This window comes from Myzus persicae, unplaced genomic scaffold (assembly GCF_001856785.1).
Source record: "Myzus persicae strain clone G006 unplaced genomic scaffold, MPER_G0061.0, whole genome shotgun sequence".
Classification (NCBI taxonomy): Eukaryota; Metazoa; Arthropoda; class Insecta; order Hemiptera; family Aphididae; genus Myzus; species Myzus persicae.
In genome coordinates this window covers 400,750-416,755 of record NW_019101047.1, presented here as the reverse complement: position 1 = coordinate 416,755, position 16,006 = coordinate 400,750, and the positions used below count along the sequence as shown (strand labels likewise).

The 16,006-nt window shown below is 38.4% G+C and overlaps 1 protein-coding gene across 5 annotated transcripts in view; it reads left to right on the top strand.

Annotated features, from left to right (window-relative positions):
* The window catches only part of LOC111027516 (brain tumor protein), a 65,799-nt gene extending 53,079 nt beyond the window's left edge, over positions 1–12,720 (top strand). For all 5 annotated transcript variants that reach the window (XM_022305915.1, XM_022305914.1, XM_022305917.1 and 2 more), the window contains exon 3: positions 8,996–12,720. In XM_022305915.1, the coding sequence (XP_022161607.1) occupies positions 9,016–11,652 (2,637 nt within the window). In that variant the 5' untranslated portion in view covers positions 8,996–9,015 and the 3' untranslated portion in view covers positions 11,653–12,720. The remainder of the gene's footprint in view (positions 1–8,995) is intronic.
* Positions 12,721–16,006: the final 3,286 nt, after the last annotated feature.

Here is a 16,006-nt window from a genome sequence, read left to right as displayed (position 1 = left end):
TGTTTATCGCAGCAATCATAATAATATGAACACTCCAGCTCGTTCATATATTTTTTTTTCCACAGACTACGACGATGTGCTTGTGCGTCCGCCGGTTTTATTATTATTTCTTCGTCGTCGTTCGCACGCGGTCTGTAAACAACAACGAGCGGCTGGGCGGCGGGACCACTTTTATTTTTTTCCCGGGCGTTAACCGCCGCCCAGGGTAGTGGCCGCCGCAACCAGTATTTCTGCTACTCGGCGGGTGTTGTCGTCGCAGAGTAATACCATTATTCAATATTAACAATTATTGTAATAATATTTGTGAAATGAGTTGTGCGTTCGTCGTGTGCAATAATAATAATAATAATAATAATAATAATAATGATAATCATTTGCACCCACGCTGTAAAGGGGGTTGGGGGGACCTCCAGTATTATACTATTATATGCATTATAATATTATTATACATATTGCGTAACGATTACGCTGAGTTGGGTTTTATATCGACCTCTCTACGATCCGTACGGTTCTTGCGGCGCGTGGTTATGACATTTTCACTATTATTACGATATTATTGTTATGGTATTAAATGTTATATTAATGGGGTTAGTGCCACTCTTGTCGGTTACACTGTATTATATGTTAACCGGACGAAGAGGCGACGGCGGTGCAGTAGTAAAGTAGTGTGTGCCAAAAACTAAAATTGCGCAATCCGTTATGTGACGAAAAAAATTCGTATTAGACTAAGGTTTTTTTAGACTTCGAGAGAGACCGAGAGGATGACTTATAACGAGAACGGCATTTATTTTGCTTCGGATTACGTCATTTCGTCTCGACGACGACCCCTTTTGTTGTTTCGACGCTTGTGTTCGAGAAACACAAATATTCTCACCACCACCCCGCTCTCACACGACGTACAAAAATATTTTTTATAATTTATTTTTGATCAGCTTAAATCAATAATTGTTTTGAGAACCAATGCGGCAACAAGCACGTGGCGGAAATGCGTCGTCGCGAATACGCTATAATATCATCTAATCATTTTTATTATTATTTGCATTGTTTTTATCCATTACACGTGTCTCCTATACGAGTCCTTCGACGACGACCACCGTCGTCGTCGCTGTGTCCGTTTTTTGAATTTGACACGAGCGTCGAGCTAACAATATTGGACGTGGTCCTAATAGACACACAAATATTTTTAATGCGCTCGTTATTATGATAATAATGTATAATAATTATTCGTACTATGTCGTCTTTGGCGATGATTTCTTACGTGGGCAGTAATATCGATGAAGTGGTCAATAAAGAAAAAATTGTAGAAATATAATAGTATAATAATTTAAACGTTCATGTGGATTGTCACGAAGTAATAATAATACGTTCGAGGCGTGTGACTACGTCACTCTGAGTAGTCCGTAGGAACGTTTTCGCAACTCGTTCTCGAACGACCCAAATCTTCCGCTCGTTATACTGCTCGCGTAATACATTAATCGTATTTGCGATTATTATATTTTTTGCGTGCGCGCGTTTTAATTTCGAAATCGTCGACGTCGTCAAACATACAACAAACTACGGTTATACTGGATAGTGCTTAACCGTGTACAAATAATCATATCACATCACGACCACGTATGACATATTATCTCTTCACTTAGTTTTAGGTATTTTATTATGTTTAAAAACTATATTGGAAATATTATTATCTCATAAAATTGTTGTTAATTTCTTCAAACTAGGCTTTTGAAAAAAAAATTTTATCTGTTAATCTATTAAAAAAAAGCAATTTTTTTTTGCTCAATGAACATTTTTGATTTGTTATTTTAAGCGGTAGGTAGTAGGTACCATGTCAAATGTTGGTATACTACTCCGCTCTTTTAAACATTAAATTTTTCTAACTTAAATTCCTCGTCCGCAATGATACTCATTAAGATTACAGGTCTACAGTGATAAGAAAAATCATTAGTTTTTGAATTATGTTGGTTAGTGTATCAGTGTTTAAAAATATTTAAAAAACGTTTTTAGTTTTTGATAATGTTGTGTTCTTCGATAAAAGAATCTCCTGGCATATATTTTAAACTGGTAACGCAGCGTTGAATGATAATAATAATTATTACAAAGACGACGGCGCGAAGATGATGGATTACACGCGATCCGTGAAGGCTGCCGAAGCCGCGTGAAGGGTGGATGCGTATTATGGTAGTCGTCTTGTAGAAAGGAAAAGTCGTCGGGCGGCGGCGAGCAGGTCCGGGCGGCGCGGTTTTCCGGCCGAAGACCTTGCGCTTCGCGTGACTAATACACGATTTCCCACTAGTTGCCGTCGCGGCCCGGTCGATCGCATCGCCGCGGCGTGCACAGTGCACACAACATGTATCGTAGGTACGCGTGTTTTCACGCCGTTGTCGCCTCGGCGACGATGACCTTCACGGACTGGCGGTCGCATGGCTCTTCGGAAATCTCATTTTAAGTTTTGTCGTTTAATTTCGTTTTTTTTTCTCTTCCACGATACGCGTGTAGTGTCGTCGTCGTCGTCGTCATGCCAAGACAAATACACACGTAACTCTGTAAAACGTATATTAAATTATTATCTGGCCGAGTGGAAAGACATAATATTATGTCGTGCGGCGCACACGCCCGTCGTTGTCGCCGCCGCACACAATACGTAACCATAGGCGACGACTTGTATTTTGTTAGAAAGTAGTCCGATCGCGCGCGTCTTATTATCATTATTATTCTCATATTCTTATTATTATTATTATTATTATTATTATTATTATTATTATTATGTATGTATGTATAATATTGTGTGCGCGCTCGAGACTTATCTGTGCCAATGGGTCATGTTATGTTGTTATGTTGTATTATCATCGTCCGTCGAAGGTTGGTCCCAACATAATAATAATATTATACTCTACACGCGCATTACGACGACGAGGCATAATGTATTTGTTGTATGGTTGGGTAACTCACGCACGCTCGGTCGTCCGCCACGCGAGGCTCGACGCTTCCCGGTCGGGTTACCAAAAATTACAGCATTTTACATTTTACTCCCCCCTTCCCCCCCCCCCCCCCCAGGATTGCCAACGCGGTTGTCTACGTGTAGCTACAAATGATAATACGCGATCACGACGACCTCGGTGGGATTTTTTGCTATTTCCACTCCGGTATTATAATTTTGCGCCGTCCTCGCATCCGCCCCGCATCATCGTGCCGTGTGTCATTGGAAGGAGGTTTTTTTCCCTCGTTTTTGCACCAAATTCTGCGTGTTTTTTCGGGCCTTGACATACGTGTCGACCGAGGACACTTGCGATTGTTCAGCGGACGCGCGAAATTCGCCCGACGCGACCCAGTAACCCAATTCGATCATAATTTCGCGCGGATTGAAGTGTGGCGCCGAACCGTATACGGACGAACAAATGTAAAGCAATCGGCTTTTGTAATAATTTCAGCCGTTAAACGTTAATTACCTGTACAGTTAGGCCGATAAAATATGTATATCTTTCGGTGCGTTCGGTTTTTTAGACGCGCAGTCGTCGATAATTTACGATGTCGTTTCGTTTCGTGTGTAACAAGCACGCGGCAATAAATAATGTGTGTTTTTCTACTAAAAAGCAGAGGTATATTATATTATACGTTTATATACGGTGCGTTATTATTTTATGAACGCTTTCGGCCGTGTTAGGTCATCGGTTTGTGTGCGTTGTGTAATATCATAATAATAATCTATACCAGACCGGATCTGAACCCCATTTATCGCGCGTGTAAGTATTTTCTCCCACCACACCGCAATAAACGCGAGTGTGTTCGTTCGTCCCTCTTTAGCGTCTTAAAACGCGCGTGTACCTACGTTGTTATTATTATCGTTTTAATATCATTAATGTCGTAGTAGGGGTGCAGTTTTGAAAACGCAAATGAGCTTCGGGCGGTAATCGGGAGGACGCCGGGCCGCCGCGTGTAATAAATAAATAAATAAATAAATAAATATCATAGTATATCATATCATGCACCGACGACCTGAATCGCATTTGCTACATTACCATAATTATTACTATTATTTTGCGACCAAACACATCGTGTGCTGGTATCGGCCGACGCCCTGAAACCGTTTTTTCGAAGTTTGTGCGCCGCCTTTCACCGCGCGAAACCCAACAAAAGACCGAGCAGGTGACTGTTATGCTCGCCCGACCACCACAGAGCCGCCGCCAGGTGCTCCTGCACCCGCCGCCGACAAAAGACTCGCATGCTTGTTTTTTTCCCGTACAATTACCGCGTTGTTGTTTTGGCAGCGGTTTTCTCGTGTGTCGTATTCTCGATTTGGCGCCACGTTGGAACAAAAGAAAAAAAAAGGTTTCTCTGTTCTACTCGCCGCCGCCGCCGCCGCCCGACGAACGTGGTTTTTTCGACGTACTTTCTCCGACCGGCAATGTGTATCGCACTCGGATATTGTTAATACATTTAAAGGCTTCTCCTCTCACCCGCAACGGCGGCGGTGTAACTGTGTTTCTCGCATAATGATATAATATGATGGTAGGATCGTGTCGATTACCGAGCGGATTATGCAAGGGACCCATGCGGTACGCGTTATTTTAATGTCGTTTCGTTACTCCATAACGAATAATAATTATATTCAATAATAGTATTGTGACGTCAACTGTCTTATAACGACTCGTCTCCACAGCCGGTCGTGCGCACGCGCGGTGTATCGATGTGTATGTATATAAATATATAATATTACATTACATCGCTGTAATGTCATTTAGATTCACACACGGTCTGCACGTACGCCACTGCAGCCGTGTCTACGACCACGTGTGTGCGGTGTACACGATTCTCGTCGTATCGGTTTGAAACGAAGACCCCCAACTATCGCACAACGTTATTCAATAGTATAATGTGTGGTAGTATTATGTATAATTTAATGTTGTATGTATATATATATATATATAAAAATAGTATAATATATTTTATGGCAAAGTTCTCGGTGTGTAGCCGCCGGCGTAAACGCGACGCGTAAAACCGGATTAACACCACACTCGCCGTCGTGTGTGTGTACGAATTTTCTCACTTTCGACCTACCGCAACATTTACGAGCGCCAAGGTTAAGGTTCGTATGGAGGTGGTGGTCGACAAACACTGTTGGTCACACTGTATTCCGCCGCCGCGCCACCACCGCCAGCGGCGGGCAGCACACCACCCCGCGTTTCCTTCTTTCTCGGTTCGCAGGATTTGTTTTTATTCTGCTCATCGTCTATATCGCAGTATGGCACATATACGCACTATTATTATAATGTTTTCGTTATTTTGGTTTTGCATTTATGCGACCCGCCTCCAATTGTGTGCACAGTATTAAGGTGTGATAGATTTCGAAGAAAACAATACAAAACAAAAACCGAATAAAACAAAATGAGAAAATGTATTGTTCACCATGGCAATTGGCTCACCTATGCACATAATGATCTCGGTACCCTAGTTAATTAGTGGTGTCAATATAATTAGTAATAATAGTGAAATGTGGCTACTCCCTATTAGCAGCTAGTAGCCACGGTTTCACCTAATACGAATAGGCTATATTATTCAAATATTATAATATGTATTTTAAATATTTTAATTATTATCATGATTTTCGCTAATAGGCTTTATTATTAAAATTAAATTCCAAGCCGGAAGGTTCCAATTTTTTAAATTTCTGTACCAATACCTATAATAAATACGATAAATCACTTCTGATATAACTATATAAGTTATAAAACCGCAAACGTTTGGCAATCGCGTGTACTTGTCAACAGTTTAAATATACAACAAGCATTTACCCATCGGCCGTCAGAATTATAATAAGTCTCAGACTGAGATTATTTGAACAAAATAGGTAACCGTAATAATAGTAGTTTTTATTTCTTCTCAACCCGCCTTCGATTGGTCATACTTGTGCATAGTAACAATAATTTTGCGAACGCGTGGACAGAGTTTGCGTTCTGTCTAATTTTTGAAAAAGTACAAATTGATTTTTTTGTTCACTCCCCTTTCAACAATTCGCATTGCCGTGTTTTTTTAGGGGAAATGGGAAGTTTATTTTTTGTCAGGAATTGCGGTCGCCGACCCCAGTTGTCCACACGAGCGCCCGGGCTCAAGGTCCTCCCCCAAGGCGAATCAATAATCCACGTTGTTTCTCCCTGTTGCTTATATACGGATCCGACTTATCGCATCAAAATAAAAAATACCTAACGTATTAAGGTACTGTCACTAAATATAATTTTTTTCCTCGAAAATTATATACTTTAGTGATGATTTTGGTTGTTAAATATTGGGTAGGTGTTCTCTATAATATTGTATAAGGTACCCACATCGTTGATTGCCGTAGAGAACGTGCCGTTTATGTGCAGGTTAGGATTTTCCAAGAATCGCCCGCCAGACAACAATAAAAAAGAGCAATAATAAAAAAGAATCAAAGAACAACGAGTTATACGGCTAAATAATAATGTGTGCGGGGATAACCCCGCCCGCCCACGTTTTGTACATTGCAGCTGGACTAGAGGAGCCAAAAGACTAACGTCTAGACACTACCAAGGTCGATTGTGCGTGTGAGTGTGTATTTTTTTCTCCGCTGTCGTTATAAAACGTTTTAAAGAAGCGTTCGAATTTTGGACCACCCGCAGTAAAAAAAAATATTTGTGTCGAAATTTAGGGCGATTCCTATATTATTTATTACTACCTACGCTTCTTTAAAGTTGGTCCCGAAGATTTGACGTTTTTTAATGTTATTTCTGGGTGAAAAATGTCAAATTCCCTTTTGTTACACCGTGATTGTGTAATTTATGATTATTGTAATGGGTACTTGAGATTATTAAAAATCTGTAAATTCGTCCTAAGAGTATCCTTTGAGGAATATTGAATATTTTTGTGCAACATGTATATGTATGAATATATATAAAAATATTTTCTATATGCATTGAATTTAATTTAGTATACATATATTTGTAAGAAAATGCTCGTTTTGTCGTTATATTATGTTCGGTATCCGGAGAAACGAAGACGATGTATGCACACTGTGCATATAATATAATGCCATTGTTTTGGTCTTATGTACTCGTATGCTGGAGCAACAACTAGTTGCCGTGGAAACGAAGGCGATCGACCCCTAGTATACCGTATTTTTCGCCCCCGCATCGCTGCGCCGTATAATAAAGCGTTTTATTCTTGAACCACCCTCGCCAACTAAAGAAATAATAATATTATTTGTACGGTTTTTGGCCAGTAAATAAAAATATATCGAAGTAGAGTACAGCAGCCGAATCGGGTTTGGATGACGTGCGAACAACTACGGATAGGGAGGTTTTTGAAGAACAAAAATTAGCAGTGGAGGGAAAAATAGCAATAAAACCGCTTAATAAAAAATCTGCGGGGCGTGGATCCTTTTAAAATATTTTTAGTTAATAAATATAAAAGGATAGGGGGAAAATGCGCACAAGGGAACCACCTTTCAGAAGATGGCCCCCCCGTTGTCACGTTATTTCTCACAAGCCCCGCCATATTATGTGTTTATACGTCGCGTCCTCACCACCACACAAATGCAAAAGTGGTCTCATTACCCTACAAATTGTTTGGTTCTCATACACGACGGTACAAGTTTGTATGTATAGTTTTTCTTAGTTGTATAGAAACCCATGTCAGTCATGTGTGTGTCCGAAAAATTATGTTAATCCTTATATAACGTTAATCGACGTATTAACAAAAGCATTTTTTTTTTATTTCAACATTTTATTATTTCCTCTCAGGTAGGTGAGCCGTTTATATTTTTTTGTTGCCCCTTGACAAACGTGTTCAAGCTATTGTTGTGCGGAACAGAAAAATAACGGCAAAACCAACAAACGGGCCACCTCGAGTGGTGTTCTTCAAGTCTTAAATTTTTGCTTTAATATTTTAATATGCTGGGGCATCGGGGGTGTCAAGAATTCTATGTTTTCTTTTGGAAGATAAATATCTGAAGTAGATTACCAAATTAAACTGAACTTGAGCGGAGATACTTCACCTTTTGATGTTTGAATAAACATTTTGACCGCTCGCTTTTTGTGTCAATATGTACCAAATTACAACTATACTCTGTATATTTTATTATTAATAACTCCTAAAGCCCTTTTCTATTTACATTAAATAAAATTACAAATAATATAATTTATTTTATTGCCTTTTAATAGGCATATTTTGCAATTCTGGGCTGCTTATATAATTAAGTCCACTGTATATTTATTTTTTTATATATTCCTTTAATTATTATAACTGTCGAAATCAATTGTACAACGAAGTTTCAATAAAAAAAAAGCATATTTTTAGTTTTTAGTTTCTTTTTTTTATTATTTATTTGTTTAAATTTAAATTTACAAGCTATATCTAACTTAAAATGATTTGAATATATTTCCTAAAATAATTTTGTTTACATGTTTAAACGGTAAAACGTTCTGTATTATTATAACAACATCAGAAGTTTAACGGTCGGAAATGTTTATGGTTCATTGACCCTTGTGGTGGCGGTGTGTAGTCACGATCTGAGTGTCAACACAAAAGCTATTGGATGCGCTTGCGCTGCATAGTTAGGGCCAGTAGGTGGGTGGACGCAGGTGATGGCAGAGAGGTCAATGGCGGAAGTGTGCGTTTTCTCCCCGTGGAATCGTGCCGACGATGCTGCGGCGTCGGTAACCATGGTAATCCCGCACCGGCAATGAAGTTATCGGTCGCAGTGACTCATAGTTGGAAATTTAGAAATACCAAATACATGGGCCTTTTATTATCCACCTTTATTCTATATATAAAATATAAACAAACAAAACTAATTGAAAAAGATATATATCATTATTGTTGTTTGTTGTTTTTAATTGTATTATGTAACGGATTACTCACAAGCGTAATATAATGTGGGCAAAAAGCAAATATAATATCATTAATATATTATTCATTACCATCGCTTTTCGTTTTAGTTGTATAATAATTTTATTGACCTGTCGATTTTGGTGTGTTACAGATTTAAACCCGTTGGATTAAATGATGGCTTCTCCTACGCCGTCTCTAGATTCGTTATCCGGATTCAACACATTCGGCCCGGACTACAATAGATCGTTGTCATCCAGCCACTCACCAACCGACTCAGATAGCAGCGGCTCGGGCGTGTCCACAGGTGGCAGTGGAACTAGCAACAACACTGGTCCCCGCAAATGCCAGTTGTGCCATGAGATATTCTCAAACCCGCGAGTGCTTCCTTGTCTACATACGTTCTGTCACGCCTGCTTAGAGAATAACCAGGATCAGCCGGAGAAGATCACGTGCCCCAACTGTCACCAGGAGTGCATCCTTACAAACCGCGGAATATCCGGACTGTTGCCCGACTTCACAGTGAACGGTTCGATCGAGGTCAACCCGGACAAGTTTGCGGGCGTGTGCAAGGGCTGCAAGAATCTCAACACAAACGTGGTGGCATATTGTTACGACTGTCAGCAAACGTTGTGCGCAAACTGCATGATGGCTCACCAATTCATGAACTGTTTCGAAGACCACCGCCTGCACGGTTTGACATTCGAGAACGGCGATGACACAAAGAATGCGTTCATTCCGACCAGCGTGGGCGACCGTGTCGTGTTCTGCTCACGTCACAAGAACGAGTCGCTGAAGTACTTTTGCCGCACGTGCAACGTGCCCGTGTGCAAGGAGTGCACCCTCAGCGACCATCAGTTCAGCATGCACGACGTGGAGCACCTGAGTGACATTGGCGTCAAACTGCTGGACATACTCAACGGTACGGTGCAGGAGAGCAAGGTTAAGGCCACCGACATCCGCAATATGGTCAAGAACATCGAACACACGTCCAACAAGCTGCAGGTGCAGTACCACAAGGCACAGAACGAAATCAACGAGACATTCGCATTTTACCGGTCCATGCTTGAGGAGCGCAAACAGGAGCTGCTCAAGGAGGTGGAGAGCGTGTACAGCGCCAAACAGCTGACACTGAACGAGGCTTCACAAAAGGGCTTGGAGGTGGTGGACAAGATCTATCAGACTGGCGAGTTCGTCGACCGTCTGACCAAAAACGCTAACGTCGTCGAGTGCCTGCTTTTCAAGAAACTGCTGGATTCCAAACTACAGTCGCTGATGAGTTACGAACCCGATAACAGCGTGCAGAACATCTGTGACCTAGAATTCGTGTCCAACTACCAGGCCATACAAGTTGGCGTGAGGAACACTTTCGGGTACGTGCGGTCCAGCACTGAACTAGGAGTGATCGGACCGGGCAAGCAGCCACCGATCGCCCGTCCAACGAACGGGTCGCTGATGAACGGCAATTCTGCGATCATCTCCAACGGATGTATGAATGGTGGTGGCGTCCCCGCGGACCTGCTGCAACAGCACAACAATGGAACTTGCACAAACGGAGGAGGCGGCGGCGGTGGAGGCATCATCGAACGTCCATACTCCAACGGACTGACGTCCACCAGCCCACTTTCGTCCGGCCAGTACGACACTAACAACATACTGTCCAAGCGGTTCAACAGCGTCAACAGCTTAGGACCATTCTCGGCCAGCTCGATCGGTGACCTGAACCTGAACGCTATCGGCAACATGAACGGCATGAACGGCATGGGCGGAGGCAACGGTGGCGGTAACGGCGGCGGGGGAGGTGGTGGCATGAACAGCATCAACCCGTACGAGAAGTGGTCCAACGGCGGCAGTGGCGACATATTCCAGAACGGCAGCGCAGACTTCCCGCTGACCATCGACAACAATGACTCCATACTGGACCTGTCCAGCAAATTGTTCACTGCGTCCATATTCCCACCGAAGTCGCAGATCAAGCGACACAAGATGATCTACCACTGCAAGTTCGGCGAGTTTGGCGCCATGGAGGGCCAGTTCACCGAGCCCAGTGGCGTGGCAGTGAACGCTCAGAACGACATCATCGTGGCGGACACCAACAACCACCGTATCCAGATATTCGACAAGGAGGGCCGGTTCAAGTTCCAGTTCGGCGAGTGCGGCAAACGAGACGGACAGCTGCTGTACCCGAACCGTGTGGCCGTGGTTAAGCCGTCCGGCGACATTATCGTCACCGAGCGATCGCCCACACACCAGATCCAGATCTACAACCAGTACGGGCAGTTCGTCCGCAAGTTCGGCGCCAACATACTGCAGCACCCTCGCGGCATCACCGTCGACAACAAGGGCCGCATCGTGGTGGTAGAGTGCAAGGTGATGCGCGTCATCATCTTCGACCAAGCCGGCAACGTGCTGGTCAAGTTCGGGTGCTCCAAGCACCTCGAGTTCCCCAACGGCGTGGTGGTCAACGACAAACAAGAGATATTCATATCCGACAACCGCGCGCACTGCGTCAAGGTGTTCAACTACGAGGGCCAGTACCTGCGGCAGATCGGCAGCCAAGGCATCACCAACTATCCGATCGGCGTGGGCATAAACGCCTCGGGCGAGATACTCATCGCCGACAACCACAACAATTTCAATCTGACCATTTTCACGCAGGAGGGCCAGCTGGTGTCCGCCCTCGAGTCCAAGGTCAAGCACGCGCAGTGCTTCGACGTCGCCCTCATGGACGACGGCTCCGTCGTGCTGGCCAGCAAGGACTATCGGCTGTACATCTACCGTTACATTCAAATACCTCCGATGTTAATGTAGATCTCATTATTAAGCATTCCTAAAAATTTAATTGAATCATGTCGCCATGAAAAATGAAAAAAAAAATGTAAACGGTATTTTTTTTGTCAAAAGAAAATCTGTTGACATTTTTTTTTCTTTTCTTCTCTCCCCACCCGATAAAAAGTTGTTCGCTCTCTTTGTGTCCACTGCTCATCACACAATATTTTGTTATGCAAAAAAAAAAATTGTCGCAGGTTTGTGCGCGTTTATTATATACATTGCATACATATATTATCATTATGTCCTGAGCGTTTAATGCCTGTCAGGAGTACAGTTACATAATTATGTTTTTATTAATTGAGTAAATTATTATTGTTTCATTTTAGCAAATTCACAGTGTAAACCTGTTACATTTTGAGTACTTAAAACCCACAAAAATATAAATGCCAGTTAAAAAAAAAAAACAAAAAAAAACCATCTACAGTACATGTTTGTTTTATTATGATTTTTTTTTTTGTGTTTTTTACCTCTAACTTTTAACGTTTTTAATATTTTAACTTCGCGGGGTTTTTATTCTTTGGATGTTTTTTTTAAATACATATTTTATTGTAACCAGGTTAGATTGAAATTCTGAGACTTGTAATTTGTAACTTAAGGACTGTTATTTTGTATTATTATTATGTGAATTAATTATTATTAAACATAACTTTTAAAAAGTAGTAGATGAAAAAAATAATTAGGCTAGCGAGTGTCTTTGTCCTCTTTAGTGCGCGAAACTTACTTATTTTTGTTATTATTTTTGTATTCATTAAAATGTACTGAAATCCCAGGATAGTTTTCTTACCAACATGCCTTTAAACTAAATTAATTTTAATTTTGTTTAATTGTTTTAATTTTAATATTTTTGTTATTACATCAAAGTATCTGCTCTGATTTGTTGAAGCGTTCCTTTCCATGGGACTTTGCTAGTCAAATTTCGGATTCCGAGTCTCCTATTTTTTTTTCGCCACTTAATGTACGGATACTCGCACCATATTTTTTTTAACCTGTATTATTTGAGAAAAAATACCTACCTAAAAATATATTATTTAAGTTGTTTATCCTTTATTTTTCGTTCATTTCTATATATTCGAACTCAAAAATATTTTAGTACGTGTACAGGTTTACAATATTTTTTGTCCTAATTATACATTTATTATACATAATTACTTATACTAGAATTATAATAATTACTAAATCAATTTTTGTGTAAGTGTGTAACTCTCATATTTTGCGTTGTTATTTTATATTAATAATCAAGCGTTGAAAACGAAATCTTAATTATAAAACGTACCTACAAACAAAAAGTACGAAATCAACAAAAATTTATAATTTTTTAATTGGGAGTAATAATTGTTATAGTGGGATTGCTCACTAGTTTTTGTTTTTCTTTGTCTAAGTAGTTATTGGATATTATTATTGTTGAGTTTAATTTTAGTTAATTTTCATCTTTTTATAAATAAAAAAAAGTAAAATGTGCGGTATTCCATTAGACTTTTTATTCTTAATTGATTTTTTGTACTTTCGTATTCTTATAGTTAAGGATAATAGTGTCTTCACAGTATTTAATTTTTTTCTTAATTTTTTTTTATGCACCGAAAAATTAAATTAATATGATAATATGTAGCTTTAAATGTAGTGTTTGTGTTTGTGTTTTACGCGTTTATTATTATTATTATTATTATTATTATTATTATTATTATTTTTTATTATTATTATTATTATTATTATTATTATTTTTGCATTTTTAATGATATTTTCGAATTTATTATTATTTATTATTGACGATTATAATATTAATTAATAATGAGGCATTTAGTTAGCTAATAATAGCTTTGTAAACTTGCGCTTGTCTCTCCATTTAAGTTACATGTTTAGTTGCTAAAGTTCGTGTTATCTCGATTTGAAAACAAATTAAAATAGAAAACGTAATAAGTAATATCTTATTGTCCTCGTCATCGTAATATTATAAGTTCAACAATATGAACACTATCAATATTATTATGTTTATCAGTGAATAATAACACATTATATTATTGTCTCCTATAATTATTTTTTATACGACAATGCGCATTTTTTGTTTTATTTATTTCTTATTATTTATTTTTATTTTTTTTTTGTTTAAAGATAATTAAAACTTGTTATACATTTTTTTTAATATAATTTTTATAATACATGATAATTAATTTCGAAAACATATTTCCAAATATTTTATTTTTTTACTTTCCAAGCGATGTCGCTTTCCAATCAGTAACATAATATTACTATATTTATATAACGTGTAAGTTCTTCCAAACGTCCTACTAACATTTTTATTACTTCCTTGTGCATTTTGTACCTATATACGTTAGGTATATATTTTTTTATGTGCTCATACGTACATACATTACACGATTACTTTATTTTTCGTATATCTTAATGAAGTTTAAAAAAAAAAAAAAAAAATATTTTGTCTAGTCAGTGGTTTTTTGTGTGTGGTTTTGAATTATTTTTATTTTATTTTTACTTTAAGTAGATTTTATTCGCTTGACATTAGATGATATTATTAAGTAAGTATAGTACCTTACGTTTGTATGATATATTTTATATTTTGGTTTAAATTTAAATTTTATAAATTTTATTCCGTAGTTATTAGAAACGTCGCACACTTACGACATATTTTATAATAATAAATATGGTAATGCCATCGGTACGGTGTGTGTGTGTGAAAACAAACAAACCGTGCCTTTTCATATTGGTAATAATCATTCTTAGTAGCGTAAGGTTAGTGTTCGCCCCGCCCGTATTTGTACACTGGTTTCACGTTTCCTATGTATCGTTTATTATAATATATATTATGTCCATATAGAGTCGTCATTGGAACAGCTAGTATACCATTGACTTATACGACGAATGGCTTATATTATATTATTATGGTTGAAATAGTGCATTTTTTTTCCATTTTAATCGTATACTATGTATAATTTATTATTATTATTATTATTATTATTATTATCAGTACTATTAATACTATTATTATTATTATTACTATTACTATTATTATTATTATTATTATTATTATTATTAAAATTTTTAGACTTTGTAGACAACATGTATTATAAATTATAATGATATTTAAAAATATTATTACTATTTAATAATGATCGTGCCAACGTAACTTTTATAGCAATAGAATAGTAATTAAAAAAATATTACATTGGGAACAAGAGGAGAAATCTCCCCACCCCCGGAATAGATTTACTATATTATTATTATTATTATTATTATTATTATTATTATTATTATCATCATCACCACCGATGACGTGTAAAGTGAATTTTTGTTCGTTTTCATTAATCATCGCTCACCACCAAAGATGGGTGGGAGCGTTTCCGATTTGTAACAAACACTTTAAAATTCAAATTCAATATAATATAATATAGATTCCCGAACTCAAAACAATTTAATCAGGGTGCGTATTTTTCGACCGTGTTAAGTTTTGTTTGACATAATATTTACGATTGATTATATTTTATATATTTTACTATTTTAGACTACTATTTTAATAAATTACTACTTTCGGTTAATTCTGCTATTTAATATATCCCCCACCCCCTCCCTCTCCGCCATCTCCACTAATAATATTATTTAATATATTTGATCATGTGCCATTATTATAACTATTATTTTTTGTTTTACCTACCCTAATAATTAGTGCGATCATCCGGCCAAAATCAACAGAGGCACTCACGCATCGCAACGTCCGTGACAAGAGCCACGGCGGTCCATGCCATGCGCGGTCTTCGCGAGAGACATTTTTCATTCTTCCCTTCCCGTTGGAAAGTGCCACACATTTACCCACCTTCCTACACATTTCATACTTTTTGACCGCGTACCTGCGGCTATAGGTGTATGGATCATACGCGACGTCATCGTAGCACATATTCGCCAACATCATTACCTCGCTATAAAATGTTTAGGTTAATCATTGAGTATTTATTGTATAATGTATACTCAATGGTATAATGTATTGCATATAATATTTTAAATCAGTTTTTTTTTCTAACCGTATTCTTAAAATCATAATAATAATTTAAAAAAAAAATAAACCCATGTCAATTATCGTGTAGGAGGTAGCCGTCTCGCGTTGTTCGCGTTACACAACAATGTGTCATTATATTACTATACATTTTACCACATTTAGAGTGCGATCTCGACCACTTGCCCTTCTCTCCATTTCGCCGTCGATTAATGATCGATATATATTACACACATACACACGGAGAGATCATTGCGGTTTTTATGATAATAATAAACCCAATCGAGATCGTCCTCCAGTTTCGAAAAAATTATTTTCTTCTCACGAAAATGGTAT